Source organism: Schistocerca piceifrons, chromosome 3, assembly GCF_021461385.2.
Source record: "Schistocerca piceifrons isolate TAMUIC-IGC-003096 chromosome 3, iqSchPice1.1, whole genome shotgun sequence".
In the NCBI taxonomy this organism is placed as follows: domain Eukaryota; kingdom Metazoa; phylum Arthropoda; class Insecta; order Orthoptera; family Acrididae; genus Schistocerca; species Schistocerca piceifrons.
In genome coordinates, this window is record NC_060140.1 from 406,874,505 (window position 1) to 406,890,832 (window position 16,328).

A 16,328-nucleotide genomic window follows, 5' to 3' on the forward strand; every position below is an offset into this window, starting at 1 on the left:
CGCGCCAGCCAGGCGCGTTCCTAGCACTGTCGACAGGCTGCGTCTGCTGTTGGTGACAATTCCGACTTTCTCAAGCGCCCCTGTCATTCTCCTGGTCTTGTGTTTTTTTCCATTGTTTTTGTAATACGTCCAAAGCCGGGTTACACGCCGTGCTGAATTGGTATCCAGCTTCCCGGTTTATCAAGTTCTCTGTCATCTTGATTTAGATCGATTCAGTGATGACGTTGTCCCAAAATTTAGGGGTCTGAAATAACACCCTGGTTTTTACGTAATTCATGGTGTGCTCAAGTTCCAAGCAATGTTCTGCTATTTATATCAACGGTCCTGGTGGTCTGGCCAATGTAAGACATACCGCATTCACAAGGTATATGGTAGATATCAAGTTTTCTCAACCCTAGATCATCCTTCACCTTTCCAAGAAGCGTCCTCATCTTCTCCACTAGAGAACGACCCCATCGTTAGAGCGGACAGGAAAACCAGAGCTCTGCTCAAGGAAACAGGAGGGCCTGAGAAGGTTGTCAAGTAACTGAAAGCCAAGGCACCAGTACCACTTAGATTATATGGATTGCCCCAGGTCCATAAAGAGGGTATACCGTTGCGTCCTATCGTAATCAATATTGGTGCAACCACCTATCCTACAGCCACCCAGCTTAAGCTGTTAGCACCGTGTGTGGGCAAGTGCATCCACCACATCCGCAACACATCAGACTTCTTGGAACGTCTCAAAAACCTACGAATCTTTAACAAAAACATCATTGTCTGCTTCGATATTGTGTCTCAGGACACATTCGATTTAATCAGTGAAAAATTTCTTGGAGCTGTGTTGCACCTTTTCAAGCATATCTTAACATCGACCTATTTCGTATGTGGAGGCCAATTTTATGAACAGACTGAAGGAGTGGCGATGGGTAATCCCTTATCTCCGATAGTGGTAAATCTGTTTATGGAGAGCTTCGAGGATGAGGCACTTACAACCACTGCCTACAAGCCGACCTGTTTCTATAGGTACGTTGATGACACGTTTCTCATCTATCCACATGGTCGGGAAAACTGCACGAGTTTCTTGACCATCTGAACTCGAGACACCCCAGCATTAACTTCACAATGCAACTAGAAAATAATGGTCAATTTATTTTCCTTGATGTCCTGCTGAAAAGGAAGACAGACGGCACATTAGGCCATAGTGTGTATAGAAAACCTACACACACCGATTTATACCTACAGGCTGACAGCTGCCATCATGCGGCACAGAAGAATGGGGTGCTGAGAACACTTGTTCATCGAGCCAAAACACTGTCCGACTCAGACAGCTTGACAGCAAAGTTAGAACACCTACTGTAAGTGTTACTCAACAAGGGACATTTGCAAGGCGCTACATCCCTCCAGACGACATGATACTAAGGGAGAGAAGAACAAGAAGAGACCAGGAGGGTAGCATTTCTACCGTATGCAGGACCTATATCTGCTAAGATTAGCAGAATACTGAAAAATCACAATATCAAGAGTGTGTTCCGCCCACCAAACAAGATCAGGGCGCTTCTTGAAACGGTTAAGGATGATCTGGGATTGAGAAAATCTGGTATGTACAATATACCATGTGAATGCGGTATGTCTTACATTGGCCAGACCACCAGGACCGTTAATATAAGATGTAAAGAGCACCAAAGACGTACCAGGCTACGACAAGCCACTAAATCGGCAATAGCAGAACATTGCTTGGAACTTGAGCACACCATGAATTATGATGAAACCAGGATCTTATCTCAGACCCCAAAATTTTGGGACAGCGTCATCACTGAATCGATCGAAATCAAGATGACAGAGAACATGATAAACTGGGAAGCTGGATACCAACTCAGCACGGCGTGGAACCCGGTTTGGACCTATTACAAAAACAGTGGAACAAAACACAAGAGCAGGAGAATGACAGGGACGCTGGAGAAAGTCGGAACGACCAACAGCAGACGCAGCCTGTCAACACTGCTAGGAACACCCTGGCGGGCGCGGACCTAGTAGGGACGCCATAAAACGGCCACCACCGTGGGAAACAGCGGAAGCGGGCGCGGACGGAAGACGGAACATCTGGCGACCAACCGACACGGTCGGAGCGGGAGCGGAAGGCGTAGGGAACGCCAGACAGCGTCCAGACATAAATACGGGACACGGTCAGCCTGTCGTTCAGTCAGAGGAAACACCTGATGAAGACGCCGAGGTACGATGTCGAAATATTGAGCTACACAAACGCAGACCACCGGCAGTACACCCGATTCAACGAGATGTCACAAAATCGCCGGGAAAGTCTAAGAAATTAAAGCCTCCTTACTGTCCACAAAACATCCTTTTTAAGCACGCAGACTCCTTCCTAAGTTCTTTACTTTTGCACGCCACCCTCTGTGAATTCTTGGCGTTCTGAGTCTATGCTCCATCCCGTTGCCTGTGGGGGTACCTGAATTCTAGACAAGTTCTCGATTTTTTAAGTCTGCAGGAAACGGCTGCTGCCAGCGACAAGATTCACAGACCTCTATTTGTGCATCCTTGACGTTTTCTCTTAGGCCCTGCGTGGGTCCACAGTTACCTGCAAGGCTTTTTGTTGTCGACCAGGCTCTTCGCAAGGTGTCCAAGGTTAAGCAAGGTAAGAGCACCCTCCCGGCTACCGCTGTAAGCCGTAAGTGGCCACCAGCGGGGGTATCATAGTACGAATGTTAATGTTTTATGGATAGAACTTTTAAGTAATAAATACAAAAAAATTAAAATTCTATATTTGCATTCTTAAAACTATAAAAAATTGTATAAAACTTTTAATGGTCTTGATCGCATAAAAGTGATTACTAATCTTTGTTGTTAAACAACCACCTTCAGATGAGATATCTGAAGATGGCTGTTTTACAATCAAAACTAGCAGTCAATTGTAAAGTAACGTATTTTATGACAACAAAACAATTAAGAGCTTTCATAAAATTTGTTTAAAGTTTTAGAAATACAAAAAATCGCTTATTTCCATCACCTGGTAATATCAGTCTCACTCCATTACTGTTCTTTACGCTTTTTGATATAAAACATACATAATTGGTGTCTTAAAAGACAGGCCTATTATCTTCAGGAGTTTCTATTACTGACGATCAAGGATGTTCTGAGTATCGTTGCCAAATAAGAGAGATGGATTACGTTTCTTATTACAAGCTTCTTTATTTAAGAGGGGCATTATCTCTCCCGTTATGACGAGTACCAGAATTTCCTAAATTAGCTCTTCTTCGCATAATTCATGGACTGTCAGTACATTGATAGAATCTCAAAAACGACGGAAGAAATTGGTCATGTTCTTCCGTATGATTCTCGTCCTCTGTATCTGCAACCACACACGAGCAAGTAGGCCTAGTAATATTACTTGTGAGGCCCGGAAGCTTACAAAAAGGATTTCCGCATGGCTTCGCTGTTATTACACACTCAATCACTTCTAGACGTGGTTTAATTACTGTAAACTGACAATCTGTGTTTCCAATATTCACATATAATATGTACATTTCTGGACGTATCATGTCATTATACTTCTGTGAAGACGATATTGACATCTGCTAAACCAATACTAAGCTTCTGAAGATGACAAATTAATTTTATCATAACCGGTAAAGCGTGATACAAACATATTTGCAACTGAGGACTGAATTTTATGCTGAAGAAAGTTACGCCTAGGTACGTAATCGACGTGACTGTGTGAAGCAGCATACTGCTAACGCTGTGTTCGAAAATTACGGGATCGTTTTTCCTACTCACTCGCATTAAATTACGTTTTTTTCTACTTTTAGAGGATGCCCCTATTCATCACAACAACTAGAAATTTTGTCTAAGTTTTCTTGTTTCCTCCTAAGTCACTCAACGACGGCACCCTAGTGGACACACATAGCCTTCAGCAAACAGCCGCAAATTGCTGCTTACCTCTCCGTCATGTTATTTATGTATATAGAGAACAAGAGCAATCCTATCGCACTTCCCTGCGGCATTTCTGAAGAAAGCTTCGTCTCTGAAGATCACTCACCATCGAGTGCCACGTACTGGGCTCTGTTACTTAAGAATTCTTCGAGCCACTCCCATATCTTGGAACCTATTCCTCAAGCTCAGACCTTGGTCAGCACTCTGCAGTGGGCAGCGTGTCAAACGCTTTCCTAAAATCTAGGAATACCGAAGCTGTCTACCGCGCGTCATGCATGGTGAGCGGGATATCATCAGAGAAAAAGGGAAGCTGAGTCTCGCAGTAGCAATGCTGTTTAAATCCGTGCTGATGCGTGGACAGAAGCTTTCTGGCCTCAAGGAAATTTATTACTGAGAATGTTCAAGAATTCTGCAGCAAACCAAGATTAAGGATATTGGTCTGTAATTTTGCGTGTCTATTCTTTTACCATTCATATACACAGTAATCACCTGCGGATTTTTCTAACCGCTTCGGACTTTGAGCTGGGTGAGAGATTCACAATTAATGCAGGCTAAATAACGCGTTCTTCTCCTTTCCGTGAAATGTTGCAGCATTAATTTTCTACAAAAGCAACACCTTTTTGTCAGTGACTATGTTAACGTATTTGTAGCGTTTAGAAAAATAGGCTCCCTCTTTTTTGAATACTGTCAGCTATAATAATTTTTATCCAGATATAGCTAAAACTATTTATATCATATAATTTTGTTTTTAAAGACCTAAACTTACCAGCCAAATATCAATAGCCGCGCGGGATTAGACGAGCGGTCTAGGGCGCTGCAGTCATGGACTGTGCGGCTGGTCCCGCCGGAGGTTCGAGTCCTCCCTCGGGCATGGGCGTGTGTGTTTGTCCTTAGGATAGTTTAGGATGACCTTAGCAGTTAAGGCCCACAAGATTTCACACACATTTGAACATTTTTGAACAAATATCAATAATAATAAATATCAACTGCTGAAATACATGCGTTCGTGCTATACAGAACTCTCAAATTGCAACTGTTGAAGTGGTTCAGTAAACTACCACAGCACTGTGTCATTTCCTCTACTTGCAACCCGAAGTATTGCAAATCTGCGACGTGTGCCAAATGCCCAAAAATGCTTCTTTACACAAATACAGCAATGGATACAAAGCGTCACAAATTTAAAACGAATCTCATTTATTATTCACTCTGAGGCGCGCATATTTTTTTAGTTAAATGACATGTTTCGACCACTCTGGATCATCTTCGGATCTAAGAATTTTAGTCTTATCGAGGTTCGGAACTTGGTATCAGAGTACTCTGATAAGAAGTTCTGAATAGGCAGGGTGATTTGCTGACGCAGTTACTTAGGTCTGAAGAGTGGTAGAGAGTGGTAGAAACACGTAATTTAATTTTTTTAAAATGTACAACTGAGACTCAACAATAAATGATAATTATTTTAAATATCACTTCAGCTGCTGATTCTCTCGAGAAGCATATGTCTGCTAGAGTATCAGCTATTTGTTGAGCTCGTCTACAGGGGTTAAGGCGTAATTCGTGTTCAGCAGATGTAACGCATAAATGCCCTTACTGTTACAGGCGTTCGAAGAGCTGGAGACACTGTTGGCTCGCCACAACATCTGCATCGCCGTCAAGGAGAAGCTGGTGAAGGACTCGGGCGTCGCTGAAGAGGCCGGCTACGACAGCATCGTCAACAAGCTGCTCACCAAGCCGCGAGCCAGGGGTGAGTGTGCTCAACCGTGGATGGCAGAGGCGCGTGACCCAAGGCGCAAGCCACATATTGAACAACACACAGCACAACTTATTCGTCCGGGTATTCTCAAAGATAATTCTTTCTTATCATCCTGCAGTACTTTTTTTCGGTTGACAGTTGACTGCCAGCTATGGTGTCACATTTTTTACCTGCGGAAGAACCGAAAGAAGTGGTCGTCGTAGAAAGAAGTTAATATACTGTCACAGTAGTTATACGAGGGTTACACCGAATCATGCGCAGAAAGTATATGGGAACGTAGATTACCATGTAAATCAGTAACTTCTGCGAGCTGTAAAACCACATGTGTGTGTGAATTTAGACATCGTTACTGGAAAAACTGGTAGAAGCCGACCTCGGGGAAGATCAGTTTGGATTGCGTAGAAATTTTGGAATGTGTGAGGCAATACTGACCTTACGACTTATCTTAGAAGAAAGATTAAGGTAAGGCAAACCTACGTTTCTAGCATTTGTAGACTTAGAGAAAGCTTTTGACAATGTTGACTGGAATACTCTCTTTCAAATTCTAAAGGTGGCAGGGGTAAAATACAGGGAGCGAAAGGCTGTTTACAATTTGTATAGAAACCAGATGGCAGTTATAAGAGTCGAGGGACATGAAAGGGAAGCAATGGTTGGGAAGGGAGTTGGACAGGGTTGAAGGCTATCCCCGATGTTATTCAATCTGTATATTGAGCAAAGAGTAAAGGAAACAAAAGACAAATTCGTAGTAGGTATTAAAATCCATGGAGAAGAAATAAAAACTTTGAGGTTCGCCGATGACATTGTAATTCTGTCAGAGACAGCAAAGGACTTGGAAGAGCAGTTGAACGGAATGGACAGTCTCTTGAAAGGAGGATATAAGATGAACATCAACAAAAGCAAAACGAGGATAATGGAATGTAGTCTAATTAAGTCGGGTGACGCTGAGGGAATTAGATTAGGAAATGACACACTTAAAGTAGTAAAGGAGTTTTGCTATTTGGGGAGCAAAATAACTGATGATGGTCGAAGTAGAGAGGATATAAAATGTAGACTGGCAATGGCAAGGAAAGCGTTTCTGAAGAAGAGAAATTTGTTAACATCTAGTATTGATTTAAGTGTCAGGAATTCATTTCTGAAAGTATTTGTATGGAGTGTAGCCATGTATGGAAGTGAAACATGGATGATAAATAGTTTGGACAAGAAGAGAATAGAAGCTTTCGAAATGTGGTGCTACAGAAGAATGCTGAGGACTAGATGGGTAGATCACATAACTAATGAGGAGGTATTGAATAGAATTGGGGAAGAGGAGTTTGTGGCACAACTTGACAAGAAGAAGGGACCGGTTGGTAGGACATGTTCTGAGACATCAAGGGATCACAAATTTAGCGTTGGAGGGCAGCGTGGAGGGTAAAAATCGTAGAGGGAGACCAAGAGATGAATACACTAAGCAGATTCAGAAGGATGTAGGTTGCAGGAAGTACTGGGAGATGAAGAAGCTTGCACAGGATAGAGTAGCATGGACAGCTGCATCAAACCAGTCTCAGGACTGAATACCACAACAACAACAACATACTGGAATCAGAGACTATATAGACTCTGACACACCTCTTTAGACCTAATGTTGATAAACTTAACACAATCGAAATACGCTACCGGAAATTTGACGATAACATGAGATCGAAAGGTGAGGAATTGCTATAATATCAATTAATAACCATATTTTTTAAAAATTGATAATGAAAACGAGATGGAGGGAGCACTACGTAACACAAATGAAATTCAAGTCAAAATAAACCGGTAATTTATTTAAAAAAGTTCGCTTTTCCACACAAGAAATCCAACGGATTAACAATACAAATCTGTTAATCAGAGCCGCGCGGGATTAGCCGAGCGGTCTAGGGCGCTACAGTCATGGACTGTGCAGCTGATCCCGGCGGAGGTTCGAGTCCTCCCTCGGGCATGGCTGTGTGGGTGTGTGTGTTTGTGTTTAGAATAATTTAGGTTAAATAGTGTGTAAGCTTAGGGACTGATGACCTTAGCAGTTAAGTACCAGAAGATTTCGCACACATTTGAACATTTTTTGTTAATATCATGTAGTTGTTGGTCGTCCAAACTACAACGAAAAGAACCTATATTTGTTATTGGTATCTAACAGCACAGTGAAGTAGGTGCACCTTTATAAAATGGTTAACACCCACGTAACGACCCAGTGTTGCACATTATGCTCACTAATCTCTTGCCGTCTCGATGGGCCTGAAGAGAAGAGTTAGCACGAGATCTGCAACAGCCTGGAATCTAAGGACTGCGCTAAGCCGTTAGAACAACGTCCCAGCGCAGAACACAATCTCAGCGATCGAGCACATGAAGTCACCTCTAAGACGATCGATCCAAGAGTGTTTCCGACCATGCGTCCCTGCAACTAACACCCAGTTTTAGCAGGCAAGGCAGGAAGCACCAATCTCGCAAAACGTTATTTACTTCTGTCCAGTGGCGTGAAATTACAATGTTAAATAATTTGCCATAATAGAATGTATCAAATAGAGGGTCAATAAGGGCTCACTCTACTATCAAAAGTTTGTTGTAGAAATATGCGTCTGAGTTTGTTGTACAAATATGCGTCTGATGTTATGTTAAATAATTTGCCATCATAGAATGTATCAAATAGATGGCCAATAAGGACTCACTCTCCTCTCAAAGTTTGTTGCAGAAATATGCGTCTGATGTTAATTGGTGATAGCGGAATCAGAACGTTAGTAGAACGAAAAACCAGTCCAAAGTTGCAAATTTTACTTTTTTTGGAACTTAGGACGAATTTTTCGTTCTACTGATTAAAGCTGACCCGGGTTCCCGGGTTCGATTCCCGGCGGGGTCAGGGATTTTCTCTGCCTCGCGATGACTGGGTGTTGTGTGCTGTCCTTAGGTTAGTTAGGTTTAAGTAGTTCTAGGTTCTAGGGGACTGATGACCATAGCTGTTGAGTCCCATAGTGCTCAGAGCCATTTGATTAAAGCTGACCCGCAGCTACTTCATCATGAAGTTCGTAAATCAAAACGTCGTTTATACAAGTTGGGATTTCCAGCACGCCGAGTGAACGAGACGGGAACGCCACCATGTTCTGTTTCCGCAGCAGCACTCCTGGCCTCTTCAAGAACAGTGAGTTCTTTCCAGATGTTGTCAGGTGGCGGGCCAGCTCTGGACCTAAACCAGCTAGCCCCAACACCGAAATTCCCGTCCTTCTTCGAGTGATACGAGAATACCGCAAGCCTTACTCGAGTGCCTAACAATCGCCTAAGCCAGGAACTTAATCCTTTGAGTGGCGAGTGGTCTGCCCCGTTATCCTCGTGTTGGATGTCTTGGCCGTTCACCAATTCCTGGGGAAACGAACTGCAAGGTTCCCATGAATTCCCCTGGCCAAATCTACATAAGTTCAGACAAACAACCCCTGCTGTTTTTACTAAATACAATACTTCGAATCCATCAGAGTTAAATTAACTGATGAGAATCATGTGTCCCGCATATCTCCAGCCATAAAAAGGAGCAGATAATGTTAGCTTATTAATTGAAGGAGGCAAGCGAGATGGCTCGTAACCTTCGAAATCTTATCTTCATATTTTCTGTTTACTGAAAAAAAAAACAAGAAATTGACCAGCTTTATTTGTCTCACACTCAAGCATTCCACAAGTCAAACGACGACTGTCTTCTTGTTTCCGACTGTTACTAACAGGGATCAGAGAAGGCAGTAACAAAAGTAAGTCATAATTTTTCTCTCGAACACTAGATTTGGAATGCACAGATTATCCATTCTGCACAATAACCCAGCTCCCCTTTCTTCACACTGAAGATACATCTGGTTCACAAGGCTCTACTAAAATCACTTAAAGAACAGACAAATTCGAAAGAGACCCTTGCAGCCTTTCTCTCCAGCCACAGAAAGACCGAAGATATATGGTCTGAGGCTGTCAGAGTAAATGAACTTAAAAGTATAGCCGCGCGGAATGGCCGTGCGGTTAGAGGCGCCATGTCACTGACTGCGCGGCCCTTCCCGCCGGAGGTTCGAGTCCTGCCTCGGGCATGGGTGTGTGTGTGTGTTATTCTTAGTATAAGTTAGTTTAAGTAAGTTTAAGTAATGTGTAAGTCTAGGGACCGATGACCTCAGTTGATCCCTTAGAAATTCATACAATGAAGGCTTTCATGACAGGATGTTTCAGCTGCTGAGAATTTTTCCTGGTTGTATGGACGTGGTCGATGGAACTCTTCAATCCCTGACGTTTCGTCCAAAGCTACGTTGGACATCTTCGGAGGTGCTCCTGGTTGTGCTGAGTCTTGCCGACTGACGAGTCGGACGTCGAAGAGCGGCCTAAATACCGTGGAAAGTGGGCGTGTTCTGGATTTCACGTGATAGCAGAGATAAATCTTGCCAAAAATAAAGTTTTTTCACTATCGATTATAGTACGTCAAAGAAAAAATCTTCTCATCGATTCTGTAGCGCCACAGTCCATGTATCACTGAGTTTCATGGCTTCTTCTTTTCTGTTAAAATTATCCTCATGTTTATAGATTTCGATGGCTTCTTTATATAGCCGTGGATAATAGTTCGTCATAGTTCATAAAACTTCAGTTTCCGAAAATTTCACAACGAGATCACCTGATTGAAGAGCATGTTCCGCCACGGCTGATTTGTCTGTTTTCCCTAGTTGGCAAAGACTTCTATGTTCCTCTAACCGTGTATTCACACTTCTCTATGTAGTTCCAATGTAGACCTTGCCACGGAATCTTATATACACCATTTGCAGAGGGAGGGGGATGTTTATCCTTAACGGAACGAAGTGCTTGGCCTATGTTCTTAGTTGTTCTGAAAATCGATCGAACATCATGTTTCCTTAGAATATTGCCCATTTGATCCGTCACTTTTTTAATGAAGGGTAGAGAAACGGTGTTCTTCCATCGCTGTGTCCTATCGTTGTCCGCTCTTCGACGTCCGACTCGTCAGTCGGCAAGACTCAGCACAAGCAGGAGCACCTCCGAAGATGTCCAATGTAGCCTTGGACGAAACGTCAGGGATTGAAGAGTTCCATGGACCACGGCCATACAACCCGGAAAAATTCTCAGCACCCTTAGAAATTCACACACTTTTTTTTGAAGTGTAACGAAGAAGATGTTAATGAGAAGATGCCTTTTAAGAATTTAATTTTATTAGTTGGCAATAAGTAACAGACAGCGTTGTTTAATCTGTTTTCGATGGCTACCGAAAAAGTAAAGAACAGTTCCTCCAATAACACATTTCATCTTGCACAGAGGGTGAAACTGCTGAGCGACGGGCGGACTGACGGCGAAAATCCCTCATAAGAGCATCTGCAGGGGTTGCCAAGACGGCGGAGAGGGAAGGGGTGGTTCAGTACATCATCTAGTGGCATGGAGTGGTGGGGGGATGGAGGTGGGGGAGGGGCTTCTACGACGGCATAGCAGAGACGCTCGCGACGGAGCCATCGTTCTTCATAAATCTGCTGCGGGAATAGAGAGTTTTCCAGCGCCGTGGGCAGCGTCGTTGTAAATCACAGCCGTGCCGTCACACGCCCCTGCCGCCACCACCGGAGTCGATACTGAAAAACGCGTTACCTTCGGCGCATCGAGGTAGGGGGCAGGGGTAGAGTCAGAGCTGCCTCGGGTAGGCTAGCTACGTGCTCCTCGCCGCACGCGACTGTGTCTAAAGCCATTAATGGACTGTCACAACGCTTATTACTTACTTTTATATGGCATAGAAAACTCGCAAACTCTGAAGAATTGGAAGCCAGAATTCATGCAAAGCAGGAAAGGATTCTCGTAAGAAACTAATCTTTTACATAACGTCTACAGGAACATACAACAGTCCACACTAACAAAGTACAGTAGTTAAAATTTTTATCAAAATCGTTATTTTTGTTATTGGCCCTTTACACATTTCGTCTTCTATGGAAAGTCTACACCACCCAACACCAGGTGTGGATCTAAGTTCGTTTTTCGGATGTGGTTGTATTTTGTTACCCCCATGTCGCCCACGGCCACGTATAAATTTTCCGCAAACCACATATCTAAGATGCCACAGAGTCCCTCATTTTAAAACCGGAGTTCAGAGTAATCAATGTTTCGGAAAGCATCCGAAAAACTGAAATTTACGAATTAAAGGATTATATTCCCAACAGACTATCGCAATGTTGACAACACCATAATTTAGACCAGGGCTTGCCACGGCTTGTCAAACAACTAGTCATCTGCATGTGGGCCGAAGTTCGGACTGTCTCGGCTTTGCTCGGTCCATCTCGGAAGCATTCGGTGCAGTGCGACATTTCATTAAGTATTGCTGTGTGGCATTTACTGAACTCGTACGAACGATTCCACTGTCAGTTGCAACAGCATTCGATGGAATTAAACGAAGAGTATCGAGACATTACACTTTACTACAAAGTACAAATGAATTTATAAAGGAACAAAGAATGCAAGAACGAAAATTAGAAATCCCAAATGGATTGCAGACCCCACATTTTGAGTGCACTTGACGCCACACTGCCCACAGTAAGACACAGTAAGTTGAGAAACAACGAATTTCTAATTTGATGACGCATTTGAAAAACTGCTTTGCATAAAAGACACATTCAGATAAGAAACACAGTCCAGTTCACTAAGGTCACTGACGTTGAAGAAAAAGATAGGTCAGAAGAATTCATCGTGACCTTGAGAGAATTGAGGAGATAGTTTTCTAAACATTTTGAAGACTCTGGAAATCTTAGATCTGCTTTCTAAATAGTCTGCTGCTTCATTTGAAAGCAGCCCCCCTGCATGTGCAAATAGATTGATAGTGTTTAAAAATTGTTCAAATGGCACTGTGCACTATGGAACTTAACATCTGAGGTCATCAGTTCCATAGAACTTAGAACTACTTAAACCTAACTAACATAAGGACATCACACACTTCCAGGCCCGAGGCAGGATTCGAACCTGTGACCGTAGTGGTCGCGCGGTTCCAGACTGAAGCGCCTAGAACCGCTCGGCCACCCCGGCCGGCACTGATAGTGTGATTCTCGTCTTAAAGACAAATTCTTTTATATTAAAACTGTACAGGACGTCTTCATTGTTTCCCTCAGGTACTGTCACCACGTCTCCATACTGAAGTTTCAAAGGCGCGACAATTTCGTTTTTGCCATTTTGTATTGTAGTTCAGTCACAGGTAGGATTAGTCGGCTCCTGGATAGGCGCAAAGTAGGTTCAGTCTTCACGGCTCCCAGCAAAAATTTGATATCAGGCATGTGAAAGATGCTGTTAGTCTCAGGATGCCAGGAATTCCTTTAGTAATGTGTGGGTGCGGTTAATTTTAAGTTAGACGAACCTGTGCACTACTGACCAGGGCCGTATAGACCACGAGGTGTTTTCCATCTACTGCGTCCAGAGAAATCAACAGTAGTGAAATATCCACCGAAAACAAAAAAATGGCTCTGAGCACTATGTGACTTAACATCTGTGGTCATCAGTCCCCTAGAACTTAGAACTACTTAAACCTAACTAACCTAAGGACATCACACACATCCATGCCCGAGGCAGGATTCGAACCTGCGACCGTAGCAGTCGCGCGGCTCCGGACTGAGCGCCTAGAACCGCGGGACCAACGCGGCCGGCGCACCGAAAACAGTCACCAAACTGAAGTGATAGCTATCTTTGAATGGATGTAGATATTTGGGACAGCATTCTGAAAGTATCATAGAGATATAAATTTCTAATAATGCCCTTAGTAGAGACGGCAGCTAGGAACAGTTAGGGGATCGGCCAACTGAAAGTTGAATTGGTAGAGGTGGGCGCCAACGAACAACTCACCTTGTACAGCGATGGATTGATCACAAGTGATGTCACGGGCAGACGCACAGCCTTTTAAGAATAGCAGCAGCAGCAGCCACACGACAGTCACCACTTGACATGGTCTATGGGAACTCATCCAAAACCCTGTGAGCTTTTAATCCCTCAATGCCAATGGACGTTAGAGGTTACTTCGTTAGTTTATATCGCTTTGAGACCATTCGTTCACACATTATTTGTTTATATGTCACAAGTTTCCATGACGTAATTTCAAACTTTAGCGACTCTTCCAAAGAAAAATGGAAAATTAGATTTTAAAGTCATTATTGATGGATTACAAGTTTTTCAAAAGAAACAGCCGATATTTCCGTTAAGCGATTTAGAGAAAGAAAACAAAACCAAAATCTGGGTGGCTGAATGGGGATAATAACCATCTACCTTCCCAAAGATGAGTCCACTGGCTTATGTTACCACTACGCAACCTCATTTAGTGCGATTCTTCAGTGATGCACGGATAGAGATGGGTTTATGGGCCAAGCAGCTGCCAAATGTTTGTGACATAATGACAAATTTCGTAACTGTTGCCGTGTCATAGGAACTGTGATCTCAGATGTTACAATAACTGAAAAAACACCGCCTTCATTGCAGTTTCTTTTATTAGTGTCTATCATTTTCAATCTGCTCTGCAGGTCATCTTCAGATACGGGACAACAAGATGCAGTTTGTCAACAGTGGTACGATTGAAATAACATTAACGTATTAAAATGACAAACGTTTCTGTGACTGGAATGATGATGTGCACGTGTGGTGTTCCATATCAGTGTCATTTCAATGACAATTTTTCGGTTTTATCGCCGGCCGGGGTGGCCGCGCGGTTCTAGGCGCTGCAGTCTGGAACCGCGCGAACGCTGTGGTTGCAGGTTCGAATCCTGCCTCGGGCATGGATGTGTGTAATGTCCTTCGATTAGTTAGGTTTAAGTAGTTCTAAGTTCTAGGGGACTGATGACCTCAGAAGTTAAGTCCCATAGCGCTCAGAACCATTTTTAACCATTTTTTCGGTTTTATTCCTTTATTTTACATGACCTACACAATGTTTCCTTGTGGCTAATACATGTGATCAACAATAACTAATTCTTAACTTATAAAATGTATATAATAAATAAAAGCAGTGTAGGATGCTTTTCAACAAACATAATTTCAAACTCATCTTTCACAGCGACTCTCTTTCTTTAGGATAAGAGTAAAGAAGTGGTGTATATATATATATATATTAATCTCGCATTTATCATTAAAAATAGATTTTTGTTATCATCTACAGAGAATTAGAAATGGATGTCAGTGAAACCAGTTTTAGAAACATAAATCCCTAAGAGACAATTTTGCAGACAATTCCTCTGGCCTAGAGAATCGATAAAGATATATTAGCCCGAGCATTAATGGTAGACTTAAAATAGCTACATATTATAATTGATCCTTTTGGCTTCTTCACTCCTACTATATGCATTGCACATGGCTAAATATTACTCCAATATTTTGTAATCTATACATTTCCATTCAGCTTGATTGCACATGGTGAAAGTCAGTGGATAATCTCTTCAAGACTAAGATACTGCTGATGACATGAAATATATGTGGGCTTGAAACCCTGTTGCACAGTCTAGTGTATATTCAACCAGGTGTTGATATTGTACACATAACTTATCATGTTCTTTGAATGGAACTGCGACTGAAACTTAGTTCACCTAGACATCGATTTGGAAACCAAAAAGCGTAAAAGCATCTAATCCAGAATTTTTTTTAAGAGTTTACTACTAACAAGATTACACAGCTTCGCCTACAATCTGTCTCTTCAGTAGAATCGATTGTCCATGAGACAGGTGTTACCACTCCATGCTGAGGACACTGCAGGTGTGGTAAGCCGATTCATGAGCAGCATTCCAGCGTGTTTCCAACGGGTAACGCTCGCCTACATACTGTTATTATAACCAACGTGTTCTACAGTGTGTCGACATGTTGCCTTGGGCTTCTCAAACAGCTCGTCTCTCTCCAATCGAGCACATGTGGACGACACCTTCACGTCATCCACAAAAAACATCAACGTCTCTGTATAGACCGACTACGTGTAACAGGCATGGAACTCCATCCCATAAACAGACACCCGTTACCTGTACAACACAATGCGTGCACGTTTGCATAACTGGATCCAACATTGTGGCGGATACATCGGTTATTAACGTTCCATCATTTCACATTTGCAATTGCTTACTCACGCTTTGATTTTGCAACGTAAATCACTTACTTCTGTTATCTAAACAAATGTATTCCTTAAATTTGATTACTATATATTAATTATTTTTCGGTGTTGCGATTTTTTTCCGTCACTGGATGATCGCAAATAGTGCGGAACGATGCGTGCTTTTCAAGCACATATTTGGATCCGTTGGCGGGCAAAATGAAAGCGTTTCGTTTTTCGTCAGCAGCGAGGGTATATTAGCAGTTCCAGGTGCGTATTGAGAAGCAGTGTGTCGCAGTTGATCATGGAATGTCATTCTGTGGAAGCAGCGCCATATATTCGCGCGTGACGGTAGCTGAGCTGTAGCCGTGGCCATGAGCCACCAATACCTACATGCAACGGGGCTTTGATTTACTACGAGAGGGACTTTGACCATACTTGATTCGCATAGTATAAAACTGAACTTCCGTGAGAACACTACTTGCTTCATCCGTTCCGGTTTAGCGAGTGTGTGGGCCGCTCGCATTCAAAAATCGCATGGCGAGTGGAACATTAAACATTCCCCTTTTAAGGCAAGCTAATCTTGGATTGGTCCAGCTG

General features: G+C 42.8%; 1 protein-coding gene across 1 annotated transcript in view; it reads left to right on the plus strand.

Moving 5' to 3' along the window:
* LOC124789384 (metabotropic glutamate receptor 4-like) overlaps positions 1-16,328 on the plus strand; it is an 876,620-nt gene that overhangs the window by 397,301 nt on the left and 462,991 nt on the right. Inside the window, exon 3 of the mRNA XM_047256716.1 lies at positions 5,524-5,668. Within this exon, the coding sequence (XP_047112672.1) occupies positions 5,524-5,668 (145 nt within the window). The remainder of the gene's footprint in view (positions 1-5,523; positions 5,669-16,328) is intronic.